Genomic DNA, 13,624 nt, shown 5'->3' with positions numbered 1-13,624 from the left:
GTGTGTGTCCTTAAGATATATATTTCCATAAGATAAAATGTAATGCTATTTCTTTGTGACACTCTGCAATCAAACTAAACCCTCCCAACATTGTCAATTGCTTGTGTAACGTTTAATAGCATCATAAAACACAGCTTCCTAATTTCTGAATGTACAATTTTCTTCAAACAGTATGCAAATAATGTTTGTATTGCTTATTGACACCAAATTAATTGCACTTACCTGCCACTTCATTAGCAGCATAATGAAAGAGCTCTGATACAAGAGCTGAATGAAAACAGTCAGCCTTTCTTTCTGAGAGATTGCATTCTACTGCCAAGTGCTCTAAGTCCATAACACCGTCTCTTCAGGCTTCCTGTTTGGGATTAGGACGCCAGGAGCCCGGCTGGAAGGTGTTGGCGGTGCTAGTGGGCTCCTTGCTGGGCTCCTGCTTGCCAAAGCTGGTGGCGGCCGCATGGCCCGCGGCCACAGTCCTGGATGGAATCGCCACCAGGCCTTCATCGTATTCCTTGGTTCTCAGGGCCAAGTCTTTCTCCTCCACTTCCCTGGCCTTCAGCTTGATCTGCTCCCTGTAGGCCTCGTTCTTCATCAGCTCCTGCGTGAATGCACACCAATCATCATTTGGACACAAATGAGATTTTGTGACAAAAATTTGCTAGCCAGAAGATAACAAGAGATAAACCTAGAGCGATCGATAGCGACAGAAATATATAGAGGGATGGATATTCTGACTCCATTTTTCCCTTTTTTTTTGGAGGGGTACACAAAGCAGCATCTGCTCACATTTACAAAAAAAAAAGCAACTCAAAGTAGCAATGCCAGGAACAAATGCACATTTATGACAATGAGTGAAACGACTAATTGTCCACGCTTGGAAAAGCCTGCTCAACCAACATTCCTACTCTAAACAGCTCCCCCCTCCCTCGCCATCACTTGAGCCATGTCATAAAAAGGCCGTGCCGACTGGGCTGCTGCTGCGGCGCGCTGGCCTGGAAAAGTGAGCGGCGCGGCCAAAAAAGCGACACTTTGGGGGGAGAACGGAGGCAAACATACCAAGCTGCTTTTCCAGCCTGTTAATGACAGGATTTAATCCAATCAATTTATGTCAGACTTGGACTGGGAAGAGAGACACAGAGAGGTGACAAGGGGGTTTAGGGTAAATGTGCCGGGAGTGAAGCCTCGGTTGGTCCAGCTGTCGACGAGCGGACACGAGGCAAAGAAAATTGGAATAGAATGTTCTGGCACAGTGGTGGGTAGGGATGGCACAGGCCCGCTGGCGAGGAGAGGCGGCCGGCGATCGAGTGAGCGAGGGATTTCCTACATCGAGCCACATTTCGTTTCAGGCCCAAACCGTTTCCAGCATTCTCGCGTTTAAAGAGCAATTAAAACCCGGAGAGAGCAACACAAGGGAGAGGAAGGGAAAAAAAAAGAACCAGCGTTCAACATTCCCATCTAGGAGAAAGCCATAAATAAAAAAATAAAAAAAGCCAAACCGACACACACAGACCTTCTGCATCCATTTTGTACAGCTAGCTAATCTTCATTAGCAACAATCAACAGTAAGAAATCATCAGAAAATTAAATACTCACATAAAGTACCTGAAAAATCAACTTCAGCGCATTCACGGGCTTTAACTAGGACACGATGTTTATTTTAATGCTGCTCCCAAAAGTTGCTCGTTCGAAAGCGAAAGATAGAAACCAAATCAAAAGCCTCTCCTTTGCCTTGAAAGCCCACCCCCCAAGAGTCCAAGCATCATCACAGCAGGGATGCTGCTGCTGCGGTGGGGCGCTGGCGGGGGAGACGTACCTCTACAGAGGGAGCCTCCTTCCGTCTGCCTCGAATCCAAGCTGCAGCAATAATAAAAACCAAAAAAAGATAGTGAGAACACCTACACAAACAAAACATGCAGTCATATTTCGAAATGGCATTTTTTTTTTTTAAGATGCCGCAACCTGGTCTCATATGGAGTTGTGGCGGGTCCAACGCTCCAGAAGGTGAATAATTCACAATTCAAACATTTGATGTCTGAGCTACCGTTGTGCATTACATCTTATCTCGTGAGACCTCAATTCATTTAGCATCATTGTTAACACCCCTTTATTTCCTATCAGAGGCCAACTAGTGTCCTAGAACAGATTACGGTGAGCAATGGAGGAAAGGAAACAGTTGCTCGAACCAGTTGGACCACTGGGAGTCCTGGAAGAGAACGGGTGGATCCACTCTGATCTCGGAAATTTGAAAGCGCACACGCTCTGTCATTTCTCATCAGTACCTTTGTCCTCTTTCCTCGCCTCTCCTGTCATATCACTGCACTTTTTTCTTTTTTTTGAAAGGAGCTCTATTTTGGCTGAGCTGGCTGCATAGCCTAGCAGGTTCAAGGAAGCCAAAGAGAGAGAGAGAGAGAGATTCTCCAACTCTTCCTCCAGCTAGCGCTGGGGATTCTGGGCCCTCTTTTATCCCTTTTCTTATTTGCATGCTGATGAAAATGCATGAGGGATGGGGCGAAGCGGGATGAGGGGTTTAAGGTGGATAAAGCCAGCCTGAGACAGAGGGAAGCGTTTGTATCCTCTTGTAAGGAATACTATTTTACCGGCATACTTTTATAACGCTGGCAGAAGGTGTCTGATTAAAAAAAAAAAAAGGCATTCACAACCTCCATCTTGCAACGCGAGTGTGGAATTAAAAGAGGAAAAACAGAAGCGAAGGCCTCGGTTTGATGCTTAGAGAGGGACTGGCGCTCACCGTCCCACTCGATTGGTATGCTGCCTTCCGTATATTCGTACTCTGCGGGATTTGAGGCCTCCACCATCCTCTTGGCACGGACGAGTCTCCCTGAAACAAAAGGAGAGGGCGTACGAGATGATGCAAAGCGGTACAAACAAAAAACAATGACAAGTCTCACTTACACACACACACACACAGACACACACAAGCCCCCTCCTTGTGCGCACAAATAAATACATGGAGGAATGACAGCGCTGTGACAGACCATGGATGATTACCTCGTGGCCCCCGGGCCCTTCTCCTCAGATCTCGCTGAGTGGCTCCAAATCTGGGCTAAGCCTTTATGCAAATGAGGCTCCCTTTCACCCGACCAACCACGGCCCCCCTCCGACCGCCTTTCGCCGACCAGCTCTACCAATGGCGGCGCCGCGGCTAACAATGCCCTCCAAAATCAACATCAAGCCGCGCAGGAGACAAAAGAGGTCAGATATCAGAGGGAACAGTAGGGGAGGAGGGGGCAGGCACGAGCCGTGCGGAATATTAAGTGCGCCTTTTCCCTATCTGTGTACGGCACGAGGCTCGCCGGCAGCAAGGCCGCCACCAATTATTTTGGTGGAAATCTGCTGATTAGACAAGTTTGGCTGGCACACAATGACACGGAGATGGCGACGAAGGAGGAGGGCGGGCGGGCGGGTGAGGATTAGGAGAATAGAATGAAAGGAAACGCCTTTGTATGGCGTGCAGGTTTTGCTGTCTTTCCACAAATTCAGCCTCACAGGTAGTCAGTCGCATGTCCGGCCACCCCCCATTCGCTGAGAGAGCATAAGTGTTAGGAGGTAAAAAGGGGACGGTCGACAAGAGAGCTAGAGTGATGATGCATGGCAAAAGATGGCTAGCAGGAGAGAAATAGATGAGCAGGGAAAACAACACGCTCCAAAACACAGACAATCTGTCAGGATTCCATCAGCGTACGGCGGTAGGTGAGTGGATGCGGACTGATGGCCTTCATGTTTGGATCTCTCGGGTAAAACGTACAAGGGCACCAAAATAGCAGCGTTTAACGTAAGAGTAATTAAAAAGGTCATTAATTCGTATCTTTGTTATTCGTCCTTCGGGTTCGAAGACGACCACTGACTTCAATTTAGAGCGATGATTGTATCTTAACGTCAATTCAAATGACAGCAATATTATTTTAAAGACTTTCATATTATCGCCAGCGTTAGCCCAGTGACTAGCAGTTAGCACGCCGCTGTATCCCAAAACAGAAAGACAGACCGATACTTGGATTAACCCCCATTTACTGTACCACATCAAATTATACTAATCTGTTTAATTAGTTGTTGGGTTATACATATCTGATATCACGGTATGTACGGATACATAGCCGCATCATGAACCCTTGGGATGAAAGTATTCCCTTTGTAAATACGCCCATGATGGTTCCAACCGAAGCAACCGCGCTAGCATCTTCTTAGCATGTTTACTGTTGCTGTGAAAAAAAACAAAAGCCGCTTCCAAGCGTATACGCTTCTGTAATTATGCCTTACGAGCTTGTCTCTATACTTTATGTGCCCGCCTATACAGTAATCAGGTCAGCTAATTAGGGCTAGCGTTGCTTTGGTTCTGCTTTGGTTACGAGTAGAGTCACAAAAGGGCCTTGTCGGCTCCTCAGCTTCTTCTCGATACACAGGTCGGGGTGGGGAAACAGGACGGATACAGGGACACACCAAGAAATTGTTTCAGAGAACATGCTATCCTCTAACATCTATCTCCACCCCCTCCATGATTGCAGAACAAAAATAAATGCCAGCAAACAAAAGACTCTGGTCTCCACGCGTAGCGAGCAAATATGTTTAACAGGTATGCTAATTATAAACTGATCCCATTCCATATTTGCATTGGGTGTGGTGTGGGTGGCAACGGTACAAAAACGGTAACCCCCCCCCCCCCACCAACACAAGCAAAGTGTTTCGCTATAGCTAATGCCGAACTAATACGCTTACTGAAAATCAAGTACACCGTCTGCATCGCTTTCCTCGGCTAGGTTCCGACATGGTTCTCATGTCTCGTTACTTTTGCAGCATGACTAAACCCCTCGGCCCACCGAGGCATTTATTCACGGATTTGAATAACATATCCAGTGTGTCCATATATCTCTGAAACACAGCGGATTCTCCCACGACATATACACACTGGAAGAGGGGGGGGGGGGGGGGGCTTCGTGAGCTCTGCTGGTAACCTCACATCTAGGACAGCTGCACAAAAACACGCGCAGGCCGTGGTTACACAACCACCCCTAGAAATGATGCAAGCATAGGCAGCAGTTGTCCTCATGAACAAAATACTTCACAGTGGATTGTTACTGATGGTGGTGAAGTTACACACAAATAAGCGTGTAATGTACAGTGCACGGCAGCTGTTTAAGTGCGAGCATGACCATTGCTTGAATTTCTAGAGTATTTGTTTATTTTAAAAAAAACATAACATAGAGTGAGCTAAAAATTACAACCAGCCTTTTGGATTTTTTATGTCATCTATTAATTTTCTTGAGTAGGTACTTAACAGCACTAGGCAAACGGTATGTCTTTTTTTTTTTCCTAATGTTTACATAAAATAATTTAAAACAAAATTAAATAGTGTTTTTCTATGACAATTATCTGAAAAACTGACACATATTTTATGTTTTCTTTTCTTTAAATACCAAATATTGAATGATCAATCCTGGGCTATCTTCTTGGTATCATTTAAAATTTGTTATTATTTAATTCCCTGTTGCAGAGATACTCATGAGTGTAAGACATGCCATGTGACCGACCAAGCAACTCATTATCCTGGTATAATTAAATAAATACTTCCCCACTTAAAGGAAATGACATTCCATAAATCTGTTTTTTCATGTCTTGATGAGAAAATTTGCACGATATTACATCAAAACAAAACAAAACAAAACATCTGTAATGGAATGAACTCGTTTTAAAAGAGTTTTTGCTTGGCAAATTAGCGACCCTCACTATACGTAGTTGTGCCTAATTGTTGTGGCTGCCGTGCTTTATGCCTGAAAAGCAGACTACCATTATAAGGTGACTTTGACCTGCCTTCGTTGAAGACCATAAACGCAAAGGACATGAGAAGACTACGTGTTGCAGTGTTGTGTGGATTTCCATTAAGACTTTTAATAGCTTGCATGTGAATCACATTAAATTGCTGCTTGATGAAAACCCAACATTTCCTGCACTTTAAATGTAATGAGAAAAGCTTTTACAACAATTTAATAGAGGGCTTTTATTGAGAATTAGATGAATGTAATAATATAATAGCTATTGATTGTTATACATCATACAGTCCTATAAGTGAATTGCATTACAATTACATCTCATCGTCATGGTAGTATATTGTCCTGCCCTCTTTAAACCCAACCAGTTAATGGTTTCCCCATGTTCAAGCTTCATTTAGTTTTTTTCCCTCCAGTGGTCAAAGTGCTTGTTCATGTGGGAGTAAAAACGCATTGTCTAAATTTGTTTCTTTCTCCACTTATATAATAAAAGGTCACTTTTTAGTCCGCATAAATGATGTAAGACAACAAGACTATTAAGTATTCTTGAGTGGCTGTTATGGTTAAATCTTGACACAACAATAGGAAAAAAAAAATAATAATGTGACCCACAGAATGAATGGCGGATATTTTAATAACACGCTTTAGACAAATGACTGCGTCTGCCAACAAAATATATCTTTTTTTTGTATGACCATGACAACATAGCATGATGAAAATCCCTTCAAACTCATTTATCCAACTATTTTTTTTGAAGCGCTTGTCTTCAGGTGAGCTTGACCTGATTATGGCTGACTTTGGATGAGAAACAGAAACTGGATTAGTTGCCAGCCAATCACAGGGCACGTTTAAAACTACTCTGTGGACTTTTCGATCTCATCTATCACTGTAGGAAATGAAAATACATCAAATTAGCAGATTTCTTTTCTTTCTTTTTCTTTCGCTGCTACACCTCCTCTGAAGTCCTCTAGTGCCCCCCGGAGGGAGGAAACCTCCAGTTCCCAGTTAAAATTGAACTCTAACAACTGACTTTTGACTTGATGCATTTTTTTTTCTGGTCATTCAATCAAAGTGGGACAGTTGAGGGGCCCCCTCCCCCCTCGTGGAGAGAGAGGTGAGAGAGGCATGAAGGGTGTTAGCAGCTCTCGATCTCAGCGGGACCCTTGTGACAGCTCTGCCTCCTCATCACTCACTAGGGGGAACCTACTTACCAATATGCACGCACACACACAGGCTGGTGAACAGGCAGATTAACCTGAGGGACAGGAGTGAGGGCGCTGCCTCTCACCGTGAAGGACAAACAGCGACATTGCGTCGGGGAAGGGGTGGGTGGGCAAAGAAGGGGGGGTTGGGGAGGGGCTCCGGCAGGTTCAGGAATGAAATCCCCGCTGCATTAATATTCATGAGCCATCTCACCTGTCTGAGTGCAACTCGTCTGCCGGCCCCCAGGTGGGGGTGGGGAGCTAGGGAGGGAGGAGATTTAGGGGTGGAGCGCTGAAGGAGGTGAGATGGGGGTTGCCGTGGCAGCGGTGTGGCGTGCCAAATTCCAACGGCAGGCACGCCTTTGCTAGAATAAGACGGCGCGTGTGTGCTCTGAGGGGGGCTGCTCTTTGAACCCTGAATCCACCCTGCTAAACTCAATCACCTGCGCCAACTCACCCGCTGTCTCTTATACACAGACACACACACACACACAACCCCCAACTTGACACATCATCTCCCAGGTGACTCCCGCCGGGGGCGACCTAAGAGGTTTTTTTTTTTTTCCCACCTCCGCAATGTCGTGGCGGGTGTCCCTAGACTGTCAAGCGCTCAGTCTTTTGATGGCTCCCGCAGATGTCAGCGAAGGGGAAAACAACCCGACTGGAAACATCTGCAGAGAAACTGATAAACAAATCATCTCTCTCCGACGGGTGGACCAACGCCTCGCCGGAGGAGCACCTGACTCGGAGCGGGGGGGGGAAAAGTGGGGAAGAAGGCGCATATTTCAAGCCTTGAAAAAATAAACGACCACCCGTAGCAGATTGTAGTTCGAACCTGCAACCACGTGACCCTTTAAATCACAATTTGTTTATGCATCACTGAAAAAAAGTGCCCTCTTGTTTAATAGAGGGATGGAAATAAATAATAAAAAGAAATAAGAAATCAATGCCTAAAGATCCCCACCCTCAAGACACGCATGAACCTGGATGAAACGGGAAGTCGGGGTTTCCTAGCTAAAGCTACTACCTCTCCAGATAAGCGGAGCAAAATGGATGGATGTTGATTAAAATAATCATTACAGTTAGAATAAATTGAAGATATCAATAGTGCTTGGCAAATCTTACTTATGGATGATCGAATCAGAATCTGCAGCAAAAAAAACCAGGGAAACCAGGTAGCAATCCGGACTCTCTTGCCTCCAGTCTCTAATCTAACTGGGAAGGGAGGGGTGTGTGAGGCCCGTAACCATGGTTACGTATTAGCTGTGAGCCTTGTGACGCAGAGAAAGGGTTTAAAGGAAAAGGCCAGCCGTTGTTTTGCATCCGCTGTGGAGAGAGAGAGGAGGAGCTTAAGTGTAAAGTAGGCCCGCTGCCGCTTGGGCTGGATTTTTTTTTTTCCATACTTTTTAAATTCAGCCCTCATTCTGTTTGTCCCTGCCGCCACTGAAGCCACTGAGGCTGAGCAAAATAATTCATACAGAAGTAAAAGAAAAGGAATGCTGATTTCCCCCGAGTGTCACTTTTAACTAAACGCAGGCACGCTTGTGGGGAAGAGGGATGCGATACCCCCGCTCGCTTAAGACCACCAGTCCTCTTGAAGTCAGTCTCCTCAGTACTGAAAGAAGGGGGGGAAAAAAAATGGTGGCGAGCAAGGAACTCAGCGTCCTTTTGTGTAACCCTCACCATGTGTATGATGTCCATACACAGAGCTGTCCACCCCTCTCCATTCACCTCCATCACGCTCATCAAATCCCCTTCCCATTAACCTGCCTCCACCTTCTCCCGTCTGCCCAGTCCACCCACTCATTTCACCCTCTTTCTGTCAGAAAAAAAAATCGTCTTTCACGCTCACCATTCTTCTCCTTCATGCCATCCGCTCTGTAATTTCACCCCGGATGTCAGCACCCCCGTTGTTCTTTGTCAGTCACTTTTTTTTTTTTTTTTAAGTCTCCTTCTCTTTCCACCACACTGTGCCTTATCACTCCCGCTTCCTCTATGCCTGTCTGCTTCATTAAAATATCCGGAACCTTTCGTGACCCCTCCTAGGGTGGCGCAACATCTCGCCGGCCCATCTGAGATTAAATCACCTCGGTTGGTGAATTGCATCTCTGCAGAAATAAAACCGTTGCTATCCGCTGCCCACTTTTGAGTCTGCGGGTGTACCTAATGAAGTGACCCGCGAGCGTACGCTCACGTTCAAGGCTTGAAGTGTGAACTGTGGTGACATTGGCAGCAGTGCCCTACTTGTGATGCTCTCCCACTGGAATATGTCGTCTTTGATCTCAGCTTGAGCATCCATCTTTGCAAATGCCTTTTTAATTTAGTAGTTAAGCCACTCCATGATGCTCCATCTCACACACACACACACACACACATGCGCACACACGCGTGCCTACACTTGGCAACCGGCACCGTGCAAGACGAGCCAAACACACTCGTGTCTCCGTAACGATTAAACAACCTTCATTTAAACCTTGTGCACCGCAAAGCTGCTGATCAATTAGCGTGATTTACTGTAGCGGGTCTGGACAACACTGATGCGCGGTAAACGGCACCTTGATGTCCTACTGTAGGGTAGACCTTCCTTCATGGCACCCGAGGGACGACTTGTGGCAAAATAAACAGCCATTTGGACCCGCGTCTCCCTCCGCTGCGACTCTTTCCATGAAAATAAGCGGCTTGAATCAACGATCTGATGACACGCGGCCATCTGTTGTTGTGTTAAGTGTGTTAGGGCATGAAGCGGGGAGGGGAAAGAAAAACACACACACACACACGCGCATGCAATCGCTGATTCCTTTTAAATACAAAGCCGATACAAATGCGCACACGCCACAGAAACACACACCTCCCTCGCAGTCCCGAGAGTCGCCCATCCTGAAATAGCCGAGTGCAGGCCTTTTCAGTTTGGACTTGATAGGTGAGAGCCGGCTGATCAAATAAATAATAGACAAAAGGCAGAGGGATGGTGATGGTGCACCTTTTTGTCTGACACAGCGTGGTGCACCTCTGAGGAACCTCTGAAACCCTTTCTTGCTCCACGCACAGGGAGAGGAGAGGAGCGATAGATTAAAACTGCATGGCAGACGCTGCTAAAAATGAATAGGGCTAAAAATACTCCCCTTTTCAGAGCAGACATGAAAGAAGACTGCCTTTCCTCTGTCCGGTATTGAGCAGCCATTGATTCCCCGAGACAAAAGGCTACACCTCCTCAAAGAGGTGGGAAAAATAGCAATCATACAGGCAATTATTTTCAAATGCGCCTGCAGCGGCCGATAATGTCAGCGCGCCTCCTTTCTTCCTCAATAAAAAAAGGAGACGACGGCAGGCGTCGGGAACTGCGGGCGCGCCGCCGAACCGGGGCTTGTTCGTCACTTCGGCTTTCATCTGGTTAGCGTGACACGGCGCCCCGTGCGGCGGGAGGCAGAGCCGGCCGGGGCTGGGGAGCGAGTGCACAAAAGCACGGGAGAGAGTGGAATGAATATTGATTCCGTATTCATGCGGATGGAGCCGACTACAAGGCTCGGCAAGACCAGTGCCCGTAGACAAGCATCAGCGGGGCACCGTGGTCGGGCAATAGGACGGCGCTGGGTATCTACAGTTGCTCCCTCTCCAGGCATGCACTTCACACTGAGGCCTGTTCGTTTTGATGTGAGGCACTGGAAGGGGTAAGGGGGGAGAGTCCAAGCCATTCCACCATACTGAACTACTCTTGTGTACTGAATCGCAATCTCGGCTGGCAAGGCTTCAAAGGGGGAGAAAGTCGAGAGGCGGCAACAAAAGGAGAACTGGGGCCAAGGGGAGGACGGACTCGCTGGAGGAAAAGAAAGAAGTCGGCATGAAGACACGGTGAAACTCAGGCTCGACGTAATCATAAACAATAGAAGAGGCCCAATGAGCCACATATCTATTGTACTGTTTTGATTATTGTCCCACTTAAAAAAAGAGATTTGTTGATACCCCAAGTTGCAGTTTTTAGGTAGTTCTACTAAACAACTGTCCTATATATGATCAAAAGAACCTCATGCTTTTTGCACCAACAAGGCGGCTGTGTCCTTTCAGTCAACTATTAAAGTCTTCATACATAGTTTACCACACGCAAGATTGCTTACGCCCCAGTTTTCTAAAGTTAACAGTCCGAGAGAGGTAGAAAATGGGAGCAGCAAAGCATGGATAAAGGTAGGAGGATGGACCACGAGCACTGGGGGATGAACAAATGAATAGAAAGAAGGAGGTAGAGCGGAGAAAGCTTTCGCTCACCCTGCCCGAACCGACGGCTGGTATGCGGCGGCGAAAAAAAGCTCAGAGGTCCAAAGCCTCAAGGCCGTGAGCCCACGCTTGGCCTATCAGTTTAAGATCAAAAAGAGCTGGCTTTAGCGAGACATATGGCCTGAATAATGCATCTGCTTTTATTTTCACCAGCTTGGACCGGGCAGAGTGGCAAGAAAAAAAGGACATAAATATGGACAGAATATATTGCTTTTTTCGGGCAATGCGTCGGCGTGCTCACACGTGTGTGTGTGTGCACGGCGTCCAGCGTTCTTTTTTCTCCAGCAGGCCGGCAGTGTCAGTCATTGAGATTGGCCAGTCAAACGGTGGCCTGTAGCGTGATGGGAAATGGGCCTGTGTGATGTCTCATTTGAATAGTCTGACAGCCCGCAGCCTTGTAATGAATTATAAATATGAGGTGGGCGCAAGTTTCCCCGGCAAACTGCAAAGAAAAAGGTGAAGCACAAAGTCAAGTTCAGTCAGAATGAAACCATGCGTGCAAGCCTGCTGGAGGCTGCCCTCTCCGTCTCCAGACCAAGACGTTAACTTCACAAGAAGACTTCATGATTACTGAATGTATATTTTGTATTTAATCAAAATGTAAGCCATATTGTCAGAAGATGACATAAAACAATAATTTTGTATGTAATCATCCATCCATTTTCTATACCGCTTATTTTCATTGGGGGTGTGCTGGAGCATATACCAACTGACTTCGGGCAAAAGGCAAGGTACGCCCTGGACTGGTAGCCGTAACAGGAGTCAGCATTTTATCTGCTATGCCTTTCACACAGAACTCAAAGTCCAGTCTCATGCAATGTATACAAATTCAATATTTGTCCTAGAATTGCGTAATCAATCACAGGCATCATCCAGACTCTGTTACCGCTCTGACAAGACCTCAGATGATAGAAAATTGCTGTGTCGACTTCATTCCATATTTTTGGGGGGGCAGAGGAATTTATTGAGACAGTAAACTAGAAAAAGAGGTGGAAAGTAGGGTTCTTAGAGATGATGTATGTAAAAGGACTTCTGACACTAACTCAAAGGCTTAATCATAAAGGTGAAATAGCTTTCACAGGCAGTTAAAAAAAAAAAAAGGCTTCTGATAGCACCCTCTCAAATGTCAAAAATGACCAACTTGGTCCCCTCAATTCTGTGTCAATGCTGTATATACACGACAGTACGCTTATAAGCAAAATGCTGATAAGTTTAGAGTCTAAAACAGGAGTCTAATACGTTCTGCAAAACTGGAAGGTTGACATGTTGGACTCCACCATTTTGTGTTGATACATAACACAAAAAAATAAAAAAGGCAGAAAAGGCCATTGTTTGACTTCAGCTCTCCATTATGTGTTGACAACACAACAACAGAGAATAAAGGTTTAAAAATAATACGACCTCTGAAAAATGAGATTTGTCAGGTTGGCTATACCACATCATTCTGTGTCAGTGCTGTTTATGCGCATCGATGCAGTTTATACAGAATATTAACACTTCAAAAACTAGGGTGGGAGGGCAGTTTTACATTCAATGTGAGGTGTTAATTATTTTGATTTTCGGGTTAATTATATGGACGCCCAAAATGGCAATCATCTATTAATCCTTTTATCTCTTAAATGTTATAGGTTTTCAGTGTTTTTTTCTTTTACAATTTAATTTAAAAAAAAAAGAGCTATACATGGGCATCGATTTACTGAAACCAGCAGATGAATAACGTTATTGAGCCTCGTCCTCCATCTAGCGGTAGGCGTGAGGTACTACAGCAATGAAAAGGCTGTCAAACCAAGAGTGCATACACTTTTGAAAGTTATAATGGCAAAATTCTTGCAAAATCCACAAAACATTGATGAGAAATCGATCACAGATGTTAATTTGACTAGGGTGAAACGACATTAGATGAAAAACATTAGGTCCAAAGCGGGTAAGACTATCCATTGCAGACATCGTAGAGGGGAACAAGACCGTATTGAGTAAATTATTTATAAATTTACACTGCTTTAAACCGTTCTTTACTTAATTGCTAGGCTAAATTGCATCGGGCTAAATTCAACACGCCACTCCATGACTTACCTGTCCATGTCTTCTGTTCGGGGATAATGTAATATTTATTCCCCAGGTGGTCCGTGCCGACGTGTTCCCGTACCACGCCGAACGTCCTCCGCAACGCCCCGACCATTTTATTCATATTTACAGGAAAGGGGAAGGATTTAGTTGTCTTCTGTGCACCCTTGCCAACAGGGTTGCGCTTTACTCCGGTTGTTTATGAAAGACTTCCGGCAGATGGTCAATTGTAAATAAACTGAATGCTGGTTGGCCAACTTCAGCAAGGGTTGTGCCTCGGGGGGCGGGCCAATCTTGAACAAACCGCCC

The 13,624-nt window shown here is 45.7% G+C and overlaps 1 protein-coding gene across 1 annotated transcript; it reads right to left on the bottom strand.

Annotated features, from left to right (window-relative positions):
• Window positions 1-90: 90 nt before the first annotated feature.
• ndufaf2 (NADH:ubiquinone oxidoreductase complex assembly factor 2) lies at window positions 91-13,537 on the bottom strand. The gene is made up of 4 exons (XM_061278887.1): window positions 13,325-13,537; window positions 2,747-2,836; window positions 1,811-1,851; window positions 91-595 (listed from the first exon to the last, which is right to left on the bottom strand). Exons 1-4 carry the CDS (start codon window positions 13,437-13,439, stop codon window positions 347-349), a joined length of 495 nt encoding a protein of 164 aa, XP_061134871.1. The 5' UTR covers window positions 13,440-13,537; the 3' UTR covers window positions 91-346.
• Window positions 13,538-13,624: the final 87 nt, after the last annotated feature.

The sequence above is a fragment of the Syngnathus typhle genome, linkage group LG5, assembly GCF_033458585.1.
Source record: "Syngnathus typhle isolate RoL2023-S1 ecotype Sweden linkage group LG5, RoL_Styp_1.0, whole genome shotgun sequence".
NCBI lineage: Eukaryota > Metazoa > Chordata > Actinopteri > Syngnathiformes > Syngnathidae > Syngnathus > Syngnathus typhle.
Note: the sequence above shows the minus strand (reverse complement) of the source record. Positions and strands in the feature narration are given on the sequence as shown.

Excerpts from the sequence above, each read along its gene's own strand:
- ndufaf2 (XM_061278887.1), bottom strand. The coding sequence starts at position 13,439 with ATGAATAAAATGGTCGGGGCGTTGCGGAGGACGTTCGGCGTGGTACGG. Across the intron at positions 2,837-13,324 it reads CGAACAGAAGACATGGACAG|GGAGACTCGTCCGTGCCAAG; the intron begins GTAAGTCATGGA and ends CTTTTGTTTCAG. Across the intron at positions 1,852-2,746 it reads CATACCAATCGAGTGGGACG|CTTGGATTCGAGGCAGACGG; the intron begins GTGAGCGCCAGT and ends TTATTGCTGCAG.